This window comes from Talpa europaea (genome assembly GCF_964194135.1).
Source record: "Talpa europaea genome assembly, chromosome: 9".
In the NCBI taxonomy this organism is placed as follows: Eukaryota; Metazoa; Chordata; class Mammalia; order Eulipotyphla; family Talpidae; genus Talpa; species Talpa europaea.
The window spans coordinates 31,788,783-31,803,006 of NC_140076.1; the positions used below are offsets into that span (position 1 = coordinate 31,788,783).

General features: G+C 43.6%; 1 protein-coding gene across 2 annotated transcripts in view; it reads right to left on the reverse strand.

Annotated features, from left to right (window-relative positions):
* The window catches only part of FAF1 (Fas associated factor 1), a gene marked incomplete at both ends in the record, with an annotated part of 326,509 nt that extends 321,864 nt beyond the window's left edge, over positions 1-4,645 (reverse strand). For both annotated transcript variants that reach the window (XM_084242620.1, XM_084242619.1), the window contains one exon: positions 4,601-4,645. In XM_084242620.1, the coding sequence (XP_084098746.1) occupies positions 4,601-4,645 (45 nt within the window). The remainder of the gene's footprint in view (positions 1-4,600) is intronic.
* Positions 4,646-14,224: the final 9,579 nt, after the last annotated feature.

A 14,224-nucleotide genomic window follows, 5' to 3' on the forward strand; every position in this document is an offset into this window, starting at 1 on the left:
TGCCGCCCGCTGCTCCCCTCAGCAGTGTACTTCGGTCCTTCTGCCTGCTATGCTCCCCGCTCTGGCTCTGGTGAATTCTCTCACCCTCCCGCGCTTCTGGCTGTACCCAGTGCATGTATAAACAAAACAAACAAGCAAACCAGCAAACAAATAAATAAAGCATGCCTCTATTAAAAAAAAAAAAAAAAGCTTAAAAAAAAAAAAGTTAAAAATAGAAATACTATATGATCCAGTAATTCCACTTTTGAGTATATACCCAAAAGAATTCAAAGTAGGGACTCAAAAGAGATATTTGTACGCCTGTGTTCACAACATCATTAATGATTCACAACAGTCAAATGTGGGGAAAAGTGTCCATCAATAGATGAATGGATGAACATGATGTGGTATACACAACAATGGGATATTACTTAGCCTTATAAAGGAAGGCAATTTGACATGCCACAACATGAATAGTAAGGACAATATGTTGAGTGAAATAAGCCAGGAAAGGACAAATACTACATGTTTCAAGTACCTACAATATTCACATTCTCAGAGAGGAAAGCACAATGCTACTTGACATGGCTGGGAGAGGGAAGAAAGTGAAAGTATGATTTAGTAGGTACAGAGTTACAATTCTGCAAAACTAAAAGGTTCTGGAGATGGATGGTGGTGATGGCTGCCCCCAGTATGAATGCCACTGAACCGAAAATTTAGAAATGGTTAAGATGGCAAATTTCACACTAAGTATATTTCATGACAATTTATCAAATTGATTAATTGGGAGTTGTTTTCTTATGGGGGGGTAATAGAGGAATCTTTTAGAGGACAATTTGGAATATATTTGCTTTGTAATGAGTTCATTTGTCTACAAAGCCCCAAACCTATCCCATTAAAATCAAAGTTATAATCTTCCAACTACTACTTAACCAATTATAAGAAACCAGATAATCAATTTAGCCCAAGACTTGGAATGTGGACACATGGATGAATGATGGTGGTTTCTTCTATAAATGTACAAAATCCATTTCTTCACCCAAAAGTGAATATAGTACAATTATGTTTTATTTTACTTCACATGATTGTTATCCACTCCCTCACTTATTTTCAACAGAAGTCCTTTCTAAACTGAGTTGAAACAGTTTTAAAATATATATATATAACCCATTTCCATATTTAGACATTGTATTTATAAAACCTATTATTCAGCAATAATAAAAATCTGAAGGTATATTGTTTTTAAAATCTAATCAATTAGGGCATCCCTGGTGGGGCAAGGGGTTAAGATGTAACCTGTGAAGCTATCCACAGCCACTGCAGCACGAGTTCAATTCCTGGCCAAGGGGCTACCCACATGGCACAACAGACCTCTCCTGACTCACCCGGCGCTCCCCTCAGCAGCGTATTTCAATCTTCCTGTTCTATTGTCCACTCTGTCTCTGGTGAATCCTCTCACCCCCTGTACCTCTGGCCTGTATCCCAGTTCTTGTATGCATAAATAAATAAATCTTTTAAAAAAACAATAAAATCTAATCAATTAAAAATCATGTCTGGCCTCGCTGGTGGCACAAGGGGTTAAGCACCGCACTATGAAGCAATCTGCAGCCTCTGCAGCGCGAGTTCGATCCATGGCGCAGCAAAGCTCTCCTGACTCGCCCGCTGTTCCCCTCAGCAGTGTACTTCAGTCAGTCTGCCTGTTCTGTTCCCCACTCTCTGGTGAATCCTCTCACCCCTCCACAACTCTGACCTGTACTCCAGCTCTTGTATGCATAAATAAATAAATCTTTTTAAAAAAAAAAAATCATGTCCTTTTCTAAAGGAGTCTTTTTTTTTTAAGATTTTTTTTTAAAGATTTATTTATTTATTTATACAAGCACTGGGTACAGTCAGAAGCGCAGGAGAGTGAGAGAATTCACCAGAGCCAGAGCAGGGAGCAGAGCAGGCAGAAGGACCGAAGTACACTGCTGAGGGGAGCAGCGGGTGGCAGGAGAGGTCTGCGCGCCATGTGGGACCCTCCTCCGGTGGCCGGGGAGCAGCCGGGGACCGAACCGGCGCTGCAGAGGCTGCAGGCAGCTTCACAACCCAGCGCTCAACCGCTGCGCCACCGGGGAGGCCCCATGTCCTTTTCTATAAAGGCAGCAATGAGCTCTCAAAATATTAAGTTTCCTAATCATATAAATTAAATGGAATATATTTTTATTTTATTATGTTTATTTTTGGGTCGGAAATTGATTCTCTTAGTTATGGAAGAAATCAATATCACCTAGGTATCTACATTTCAAATCTTGCACTAAAATACTTAAATTACCAGTTTCTCATAACTGCAGAAATGCTTATTTTAAAAAGTTAATCCTAGGACCTCCCTGGTGGCATAGGGGTTAACTCTCAGTGTTATCATGCCATCACCCTTGTGGTCTGAGTTCAATCCCTGGCCAGGGAGCTAAGCCACAAATGGCCCACTGCTCCCCTTAGCATGGTATTTCAGTAGCTCCACCTGTTCTGCTCCCTACTCATTCTCTGGTGAATCCTCTCACTACCTGCATCTCTGGCCTACACCCCAGTTCTTCTCTGCATAAATAAATCTTTGAAAAAAAAAGTTAATTCTATAAAAATTTTACATAATATAAAAAGAATAATAATCCCTTAAAACTAAGTCCACCAGCACAAACTGATCTGGAATCATCATTTATAAGAACACAACATTTTTAAATACACAAAGGCTACCATGCTTAACATGTGTAGAGTTTTACAAATAATTTTTTATTATACCGATATTACTCTGCCTATTTGACAATATGAAATTAACTCTTGCCATTTGGCAAACAATTACTCACTGAAGATACCATGAACCTTGTTCCATTTTTATAAACAAATGCTCACAGCTTTGCTGTTGGTTGTAAGAGAAAAACTTATTAGAATATATGAATGTAACCAAAATAAAATCCTAAAGGCTACTCAGAAAATCTTACTTTACCTCTGAACACAAGAATTCTAAATTTCCCATCTTTGACCTAAATAAGATTCACAGTAAGCATAATAATTCTCACAATAATAAGAGAGCAAGCAGCTACAAGCTATTAGAGGAAGTAAAGAGATTGGTGAATCAAAACAAAGTTATAATTACCTTAAAGCTTTTAATCAGGTAAATTGCACTTTCTTGTTGTCTAAAGCCATTCATTCCTACCAGAATATAATAATTTTACAAAAGGATAAAACCACTCCTAGAAAAATATAGCCCTTTTTAACTCAACTACATTCCATATTTAATATAAGATTGAGTTGAAAAATGGAAAAAGATGACAAGATTTAGTGAGCCAAAAAAACCTCAGACCAATCCTAATCCTACAAAACACCAAAATCATGTAGTCAACTTTTGTCCTACAAACCCTTTTCTGTCTGAATTTGGAAGTTACAATAAAATGAAATACAGATATATGCTTATTCCTGATTAATACAATGATAGATAGATAGATAGACATTCCAAAAGAACAAACTCTGGAAATGACCAGGAGAACAGTACGTTGGAAAAATGAGGAACTTAAAAAAATCCGAGAAAGAGAAGTCCAACATAAACTCAGTAAGGAAATTCATTGCCTACTATGCTAGTGTGAGACCATGTGCAAGATGATAGTGTTGAAGAAAGAGGGGAAAACCTGCCTATACATAAAAGTTGTTTCTAAGTGCAAAAATGAATGGTTAAAAATATCTCACTACAATATTTCCTTCACCAAACATCAAAAGGCAAACATGGTTTTCACAGTGTATTAGTTTTAATTTAATTAGTCCAAATTTTTCATGATGCATACAACTCTACTATCAAAGAACCTCCCCTAAGATACTTAAAGGCCAGTGTCACTACCGTTGAGTTCAATAAGGGAATAACCCCTGCTTAGCCTTTAAATTACTCCGGAAGAAAGGACACCAATCAAGCAATTCAACCTGCGGTGGAGGAGAACACGTAAATTTCAATTGGTAAATTGACAAGCTTGTGAATTCACTGCAAAGATACTCTGGTGTATTACACTCGCTTGGCCTCTTATCTTCCTACCCTGCAAAGATTCCAACACATCAAAGTCTCAGATGTTAATTCCTGCTTGAAACCGATCAAAATATCCTGCTGCCACAGTACCTCCTCCTCAACATTCTTTTTGATTCTCCCTTTAATACAATACACCACACCCACCACACCACACTGTCCACACCCACACCGCATCCAGCACACTCTCCTCACGCAACAACCCCAAACACCCCAAACTTAACAGCCCCATCCTGTGCCCCTCCAAACCTACACACACCCCACATAACACAGCAAACGACACATTCCACACACCTAATACCCCAACTATCCTAACACCCCACACCCACCAATCCCATTCAAACCACACACAACATTCTACGCACACCCAGCACAGCATATGAAATACACCTTCCCCCACGGCTCACAATACACACACACACCAAACCAACGCTCACAACACACACCCCAACCACGTAGGGGAGAAAAGCCCCAACCACACACCACTGCAGCGCTCGAGCAAACGCTGGGAAGAGGAACCCCTTCTGGCACCCGAATCCCACGAGGCTGGGGGCAGGATGGGAACTGGACCAGATACTTCACCTGAAAATCCGCCAGGATCATCTCCCGGTCCATGTTGGACGCCATGGCGGCCGCCGAGTTCCGCGGCTCCGGGAGCGAAGCGCGCACCTGGGAGGAAGACTGCGCCTCCTGCGGCCGTCGTCGCCGCCGCCCGCGCCGCCGCCGCCGGGCGCCGAGGGGCAGGCGGGCGAGCCGGCGGGCTGGCCGGCGGGCCGGCGGGCGGGGCAGCGCGGAGGGCGCTAGGCGCTCATGCACTCGGTAACCTTCAGGCGCCCGGGCCGCCCGCCTGCGCCCGGCGGAGTCCGCGCCGCAGCCGCCCCGAGGGGGAGATTGGTGGGGATGCGGGCTGGGTCTTACTGTCGCCGGCCAGGGTGAGGGCAGGTTGCGACAGCGCGCACCCGGCTCCCCTGAGTGGCGGCGACACCGGCGGGGGCGGGGAAACCGAGCGAACCAGCAGGCGGGCGAAAGCCACGGCCGCCTCCGCCTCCTCCGCTTCCTCCCCGGCCGCCGCCTCCGCCCCTGGTTGGCCAGCGCCGGGGCTGTCGCACATTTTGCCTGTCATCGAGGTCGCAAAGCGCCGCTTTGCGGCTGCCACGTGACTGCGCTCCTGTCAAGCGCCGGGCGCGCGACTGCCGGGCGGGGAGCTGCGTGCCGCCTGCGGAGACGCCGGCCGGCGACTGCGGGAGCGGGGAGTCCCACAACAGGTTATTCCGGTTTGGAAGTGAGCGGCCTCGGGATACTGCCTCCCGCTGGCGGGGGCGAGGGCCGGGTTCTGCGTCTGGCGTGGTTGCGGTCACACCTCCTCGTCGAGCCTCACAGACCAGCTCAGCACTCTCACCCCCGTCTTGGAGCTTTTCGACATGGACGTTTTCTCGTACAAAGTTGCGCCAAAAGACAACTCGTCGTCTCGTAGGCTCAACCAGAGTCAAAACCCTTTTACACACAGTCACACTCAATCCAAGCCTCCTGGCGCCTGCAGCCTCAGTAACACAGAGGTAAACAGGTTTCCATAAAAGACGTAGGGAGACATGGAAGCTAAGAAATATACGACCCCCAGTTATGATGATGATGTTTCTGTTGCTACATTTATTATTTAGAGCTCAGACATCTTGCAAATGGGGAAAGCTTGAGATCAGCTTTGAATATAGTCAAATAGAATCTATTTAAAGTACTTTATGCATTATATAAATGTATAATGGGTATTTTAAATTATATTTATTTTATATTTATTTTTATATTTAATTACATATGTATATATTTACATATATAATATAGACTATATAAATATAATATAATATAAATTATAATATTATATTATAATATAAATTATATAAATATATATTTGAAGTACTTTCAAAATATATAAATTATATATAAATATATAATCTATTTAAAGTACTTTCAGAGCTGAAGAAATTTTATTGGAATACCAATTGCTAAAAGTTTCAATTTATGGTCAGAAGTTGACAGGCCTTGAGCCAAGAATAGCCAAGGACTGTGTACAGTGAAGTGACAGTTTGTAATTGTATCCTGGCTAGAGGAAGAGTGACAGTGGAACATGTTCAACTTTGACTTGAAAAACATAGCATCTTCTGGACTGTAATAGATCATTTGGTTGCCAAAGAAAGTATGTAAAATTCTGAAAGGCTGAGGTGATGTAAAATTGTCCGTTTTTTGCTGTAGGGTTAGAAAAGAAACTAATGAATCACCACATACATAGACTTAAGGGCTAGGCCTTTGTGTTCTGAACACAAAGAAGAGCACTATGGTGTTCTTGAGATCTAGGTGTTTTCTCTAAATGAAAATAGTGTGGCCTATAACTCTCATGTGATAATCTATTTAAACCAGAATTAGGTAAAGAGTAGAACCCTCTATAGTCATGTGAATTGAAGTATCTTAGTTGTCATTCTTAAGGAAATATTCCAAAATATAGTACAAATGTGAACCTGGAGGTAAAGCACAGTATTGTGCTTTTTAATTGTGGAATTAAATTGTGGAATTTGTGGAAATTCAGTTGTCCCATTCATATATATGTCACCCTTAGTACAAGGCAGGTTACATGGCCAGAATTAATGCAGCCCTGAAAACTTGATGTTGTTCTCTGTAATAACATGTTTATACACTCAGAGCCCATTCAAATCTAGTGCTTTTCCCATTCTCCCTTGGCTTCTCTTTATTTGGAAATGAAATCAATGTGGTAATGTAAAAAGATGGGAGGAATACCCCTGGCATTCAGGCAAATGGGTTCTAGTGCTGCTTTCCCAACTAATTAACTGAGGGGACTTGGATGGACCACTTATTCTCTCTGATTTCAGCTTCTGACATGACTAAGGTGATAAGAAAAACAACCATGAAAATGTATGAAAATGTGAAATGTTTACAAAAAGAGCTTAGATGTCATAATCAGCATTACTAGGCTTGAGCCTGTCATCAAAACCTCTCTGAATCCCAGTTTCTTTATAAAATGGAGCTTATATATCTGTTGATTGTGAATACTGATTGATACAAGAAACTCTTCAGAAACCTTAAAGCTCCCTAAACATACTAATTCCTGTTACCCTATCCACCAACCCTAAGTGCTTGTCTCAGGGTCACCTCTTTCATAAAATTTATACCAATTAGGATTCTTCTTATAATCACTGCTTTTACTATCTTTACAACACAATTTAATGCTCTGAGAAATTTTGTATTTTCTCTCTAATTCCTTGAGATTATAAGTCATTTCATCACATATTTTTTATATTCACTATAATTAATATGTAGCAAAATCTTAGGTGTACACCTTTTCAACTGTGTACTTTTAACTATGTACTTTTAACCTTTCAACCTTTTCAACTGTGTACTTTCCTAAGCAAAAGAAAGAATCACTGTACATTATGAGAAAGAATTACATGAAAATTCTTATACTGAAATCTAAGTTTTTTAAATTATTTTTATTCATACCAGGTTTGATTTTCTACTTTGTCAAATAGGTGTTTCCAATAAATAAAACATATTTCTGTTAAAAAAAAATCTTAGGTATATAAAAGCCAATACTTTTGAATTTATTAATTTTTTTTGAATTTATTAATTTTTACTAGGTGGCTAGTATGTACAGGTACTTTACCTCATTTAATTCTTAGAAGAACCTTTTACAGAACTTTTTTTTTTAAAGATTTATTTATTTATGCATACAAGAACTGGGATGTAGGCCAGAGGTGAGGATGGGGGGAGGATTCACCAGAGACAGAGTGGGGAGCAGAACAGGCCCATCTACTGAAATACACTGTTGAGGGGAGCAGCGAGCAAGACAGGTGAGGTCTGCTGTGCCATGTGGGTCAGCTACCTGGCCCGGGATATGTATTTGTGCTGCAGTAGCTTGATAGTGTCCACATTAACCCCTTGCGCCACCAGGGAGGTCCAATAGAACTTTTAAAAAACTGCTTTAAGAGGTTAAGAATTTCTCCTAAAGTTATACTACAAATTGAGAAACCTAGTATTCAAGATTAGGTCAAAACTAATGCTTTTTTCACTTACTCTATGCTTCCCTGTAATTTTCTTTTCTTTTTTTTTTTTTCTTCCCTGTAATTTTCCATCCCTACTGCAAAGTTTGTATATTTCCTCAGAGACTGATTCTTCCCTATGACCTACCTATTCATGGTTGAATATACAGCATCCAGAGAAATAAATGAAATACTGAATTAAGAGGGAAAAAATTCATTTTTCACTCCCTCAGGATTAAAAACAATTATGTTTTAGTGTCATAAACTGAGAGAACAAAAATGTATATTTTCTGTGCATAAGCATGAGCAAAGAAAATCACTTTATCCAGTCCAACTAATTTATTGTTGGATTAATTATATTAATTCATGGAGCTCAGGTCAATTCAAATGTACAGATTTTTTAAACATTGTTAAAGAAAAGGTACATTTTGAAAAGCTCTAAGTTAAGAGCCTTTGAAAGTCAGAGTTTGTGAGACTATTAAGTTGATTTGTGAGGCTTGATGTGTATGTCTGTGACTATGTAACCACATAAGACTCAGAATCTAGAATCTCCATGTTCTTTGATCTTATCTTACTCTTTTAAAAAGATCTTTTATTTCAGCTTTTTTCAAACATAAAATAAAACTTGCTTGTAGTTAATTTGCTAAATTCTTACTTGAAATACTTTTAGATTTATAGAATATTTGTAAAGATAGAATGGAATGTGCCTATTTACCCTTAATCTAGCTTCCTCTGTTACCCTCTTATACAACCATAGCCTAGCTATGAAAACTAAGAAAATAATATTGATATGATACTATTAATTATATTCTAGAGACTCTATCTGCATTTAATTAATGTCCCTTTTCTCTTTCAGGTTCTATTCCAGACCACATTACACTATTACATTTAGTAGCTGTGTTTCCTTAGTCTCTTCCAATCAATTATAGTTTCTCAGTCATGACACTCTTGAAGAGTAGTCATCAGGCACTTTACAGAATGTCCTCAAATTTGAGTGTGTCTAAAGTTATCCCAGAATTATACTGAATTTACGAATTTGGGGGAACAAAATTCCAAGGTGATGTGTCCTCATCATATATATCATGAGCACATGATATCAATATGACTTATTACTGGTGGTGTTATGTTTGATTAATAATCATGTTTATTAATACTACTATTCATAATGTAATTCATGAGATTAATGCTACTATAGTGTTAGATCCACACTTAAGTAATCTAAACTATATTTCATCTAATGATTTAATGTTCCTTAGGAGTCGAGTGCTTTATACAGGACTCTTTAAGTAAAAGGTCTAAGACCTGAAAAAATGGAAATAATTATCATATTTACCTCACAGAGTTGTTGTAAAGATTTTTAAATGCATATATTATATTTTATAAACAGAAGTCACTATACAAATATTAATTATTGCTATTAAACTTTTGAGTTGCTTACTGAGCATTTTTCTTAGTTTACAAAAAGATTTCATAAATTGTGTGAGTACAAGTATGAAATGGCAGCTGAATCTCAGAAATGAAATGGCCATGCCACATCCATGACATGGTTAAAAATGTCCCCTGAGGGCCTCCCCTGTGGTGCAGCGGTTGAGCACTGGGTTGCGAAGCTGCCCTCAGCCTCTGCAGCGCTGGTTCGATCCATGGCTGCTCCCCGGCCCCGGAGGAGGGTCCCACATGGCGCGCAGACCTCTCCTGCCATCCGCTGCTCCCCTCAGCAGTGTACTTTGGTCCTTCTGCCTGCTCTGCTCCCTGCTCTGGCTCTGGTGAACTCTCTCACCCTCCCGCGCTTCTGACTGTACCCAGTGCTTGTATAAATAAATAAATAAATAAATATAAATCTTTATTTTTTTTAAAAAAAAAAAAGGTCCCCTGAATGTACCAATCTGTTCTTCACCTGTTGGGGATCTATAAACACAGGAAAGAGGGTGACTTTGCGACAAGGTAAAGAAATTAGAAACACCAAATACACATTACTGTAAGTTGATCATTCAGAAACTGTACATACTTAAGTCAATGAAGGAAAAGTACAAATAATTTGATGAAATTGTATTTCTATAAGCCCTTTAAACTGAATGTGAACTGTTGGGGAAAAAAAAGATTTCCATGACTGTTAGTATTTAGTATTCAACTATAGACTTGATCTTAGCCAAAAGGCCAAGAAGCGATAGTATTCAACTATAAAGCCCCTATTTCAGTATTTGAGAGGTATCATTACTATGTTAAAAGAAAAACCACTACTTTCAATATAGTAGGTACTTAATTGTGAAACTTTCTTGTACTCCATACTAGAATGTAAGGTCACTAAGGACAGACTCATCTTGGAATCTACTTCAGTGAATTAGCACTCAATAAATATTAGATTTTCATTAGGGGTACTCTGTAGTGTGTAGTAATGCACTCCAAACTAAGACTATATCCTCTGTGCTGCCACTTCTACTTTACGCAAACTAAGCCTATGCTTTAGGACACCAGAAAAGCCAGGGCATAAAAAAAAAAATCTTCCTAAAGAATTTAATATTTCTGGGCCTCCCTAGTGGCGCTGGGGGTTAAACATCGCATTATGAAGCAATCTGCGGCCTCTGCGGCCTGAATTCGGTCCCCGGCCGGCCAGGGAGCAACCCATATGGCGCAGCAGACTGCTCCTGTTTTGCCCGCTGCTCCCCTCAGCAGTGTATTTGGATCAGTCTGCCTGTTCTGCTTAAAAAAAAAATTTTGAACTTTGTTGGATTCTTTATACTTTTTTTTTGTAATTTTGTATTATTTTAATTTACATATAAGATGCAGTGAAGGACATCAAAATCTTTTTTAAGTGCTTAAGTTCTCCAGAAATTTTATTTTTATTATTTTTTTAAAGATTTATTTATTTATTTATACAAGCACTGGGTACAGTCAGAAGCGTGGGAGGGTGAGAGAATTCACCAGAGCCAGAGCAGGGAGCAGAGCAGGCAGAAGGACCGAAGTACACTGCTGAGGGGAGCAGCGGGTGGCAGGAAGAGGTCTGCACGCCATGTGGGACCCTCCTCTGGTGGCCTGGGAGCAGCCGGGGATCGAACCCGTGCTGCAGAGGCTGCGGGCAGCTTCGCAACCCAGCGCTCAACCGCTGCGCCACCGGGGAGGCCCTTATTTTTATTTTTTTTAAAGATTTATTTATCCATACAAGAGCTGGGGTACAGGCCAGAGATGCAGGGGGTGAGAGGATTCACCAGAGACAGAGTGGGGAACAGAACAGGCAGACTGACCAAAGTACACTGCTGAGGGGAGCAGTGGGCAAGTCAGGAGAGGTCTGCTGAGACATGTGGGTTGCTCCCTGGCCGGCCGGGGATCGAACTCATGCTGCAGAGGCTGCGGATTGCTTCATAGTGCAGTGCTTAACCTGTTGGCCACCGGGGAGGCCCTCTCCATAAATTTTAATACAGCTCTGTGTGTACGTTAAAACAAAGGACTTTGTTTCAAAAATATTATAATACATGTATACATGTACTTTACATAGTACAATTTAAGTTTCTTCCACATTACAGTATTCCCTCATAGCAAGAAGCCATAATAAATGCTAGAAAGCCTGTCTCATAAATTGGACTCACGCCAGTATCTTTTATCAGTCAACAGTGCTACGCCATCATGCCCTCCAGCTGTACTAAAAGATTACATAGAAAGTTCCCAGAATAATCAAAAGTAAATTACATCACTTTTGGTACTTACTAGTATAAATGGAATCCTAAATATTGAATATGCTGTCTAAATATATGTAAGAAAGGCAGGAATTAATTTCTTGTGTCATCGTTTACACTGGATTCACAATTCCTTTAAAACGCACAATTCCTAAGAAAAGAGCTCTGGTTATCTTTTTTTTCCTCAACAATTTAGCTATATTGCCAGATTCTTCCCAGGTTCATTCTTCTTCTACTTACCAGCCAACGTGTTGCTAGATGATTATCCAGATGTTTCTGGTGTGTTTTGTTGCTAGTACTCCCAGTAGAATTCAAGGATCTGGGCACATATGTTGGTTGAGGATATGCTTGCTAGGGGACAGTACTACTTAGACCACTTGTCATTTTTTTGGTTTGGTTTCATTTTGACTATTGGGTGCATCATGGAACCTGTTGGGATTTTTAAGAGTAAACAATATATAAAGCAGCAGTTTATGTCACACAGGTAAAAGAGGAAGTTAAAAGTGGAGCCAACTAGTGCCTGGGGTGATAGAAATAAACGATTCAGAAACTATTACTTTACATTTAGCTAACCCCTTTCCACCAACACCACAAATAAAACAAGCCCCCATCGAATCAAGAGACAAGTTTGGCAATAAAAAAATTGCCTGGTTACAAAACCCTTCCCCAGACTTATTTTCAATTTTGCTTTAGAGTTGCTTTTCTCCCTTTCACCCAAAGAAATGGAGTATTTCACACTTTCGAGTCCCTGGAATAGTAAGGCTTCAGGGTTGATTATGATTTCTTACCTACACCACGTCTTAAGTTGTCCTTTAAAATCTCTCTGCAAAGACCAGCTTTTTCTGAACCCTGCTGCCGTCAGCTCCGCTCTCACCCTCCACCCCCTGACCACCACTGCCCACCGCAGCCCTCAGCGTTCATCTGGCAGGTGCGAGGCAGAGGCCCGGAGCTGAGCGAAGGAGGCCGAGTTTCCACTGCGCGCGCCCCAGAAGAGGCGGCAACCCTAGGCCTGGCGGCCCGAACTTGGAGAGCCTGGCGGGGGAGCGCAGAGGCGGCCGGCCTGCCCCGCCAGCACCGGGGAAAAACTCGCTTCGCGCCAGTTCTCACTGCGCTTTCCAGCAACCAGCGCCGCGGAGTCTTGGAGGCCCTGCGGCTCTCTGCATCCTTTTTAATTAACCGGCCTCTCTGCTCCCCGCGCTCGCCCCCGCCGGGTTTCACATTGCACACTCCATCCCGCCCGCCAGCCGGAGGAGGCCAAGCCGGGCTCCGCCGCGCTCCGCGCGGCTCCAGCTGGGGCCTGGCAGCGGGGCCGGTGGGTGGACGCCGGGGAGAGCGACCCGGGGAAGGAGGCGGGGAGCCCGCAGGCGGGAGGAAAGGGCGCGGAGCCGGGGGGCGGGGCGCGCGGGGCGGCGAGCCCGAGCGCCGCCAGGGCGGAGGGCGGGGCGTGGGCGGCGCCCGGCCTTCCCGCTCCCGCGGAGCGGCAACTCGGCCGAGCCTCCTTAAAACTCTGCCGTTAAAATGGGGGCGGGTTTTTCAACTCAAAAAGCGCTCAATTTTTTTCTTTTCAAAAAAAGCTGATGAGGTCGGAAAAAAGGGAGAAGGAACCGGCACCGTCTTTGCAGCGGCAACAGAAGCAGCAATTGTTCGGGCGAGACAAGAAGCCAGAGAGGGAGGGAAGGAAAAGAGCAGAAAGAGGGCACGACGCGCAAGTGTCCGCAGGGGTGCAGGGCGCCTGCACCGGCGATTTGAGGGGACCGGCTACAAAAGAGACTGTCACTGGGAGCGCTGCGCTGGGGAGGAGGCAGCGCTGCCCGGCTCGGCCCCCGGGCTCTGCAGGCTGGCGGCCGCTGCCCGGTAGGCGGCACAGTCTGGGGGCACAGGCCGGGGGACCTGGAGAGGTTGGCAGAGGAGTGGCACCGGGCGCCCCGCTGCGGGGCTCTCGCCGAGAGGAAGGCGGGACCGGCTGCGCCCTGGGATTGTAGCGACTCCCCGAACTCGGAGCTTGGCCTGCGCATCCCCGGATCCCCCAGATCGCCGGAGAGCCCCCCAGAAAACCGGGCACAGAAGGAAAAGACGGCGACTGCACTTCGATGAGCGCCTGCAGCAGGAAGCCGGGACTGGCTCGGTCCTAGGCGGGAAGCTACCGGGGCTGCCCCGTGCAGCGCGATGCTGCGGCCAGCTGCCCCTGCAGCCCCGGCCCCCTAGGCGCTTCCCGCGGCGGTGCCCCCTTCCGCAGGCTGCAGGGAGCCCCGGGACCCGGTGGGGCCGGCATGACCGGCTTGCCGAGGGCCCGCCGAGCGCCCGGCCGTCTTCGGAGCCGCGAGCGGAGCCCGGCTCCCACGGCCTCTGAGGCTCGGCGGGGCTGCGGCCGGCGGGCGGGCGGGCTCCGGCGCCTTCCCGCGCGGCGCTAGCCCGCGGCTGGGCCGGGACGCTGCAGAAGGCTCCTCCCGGGAAGCCGAGGCCACTGGGGCGTCGTGAAGACCTGCAACTTGAGG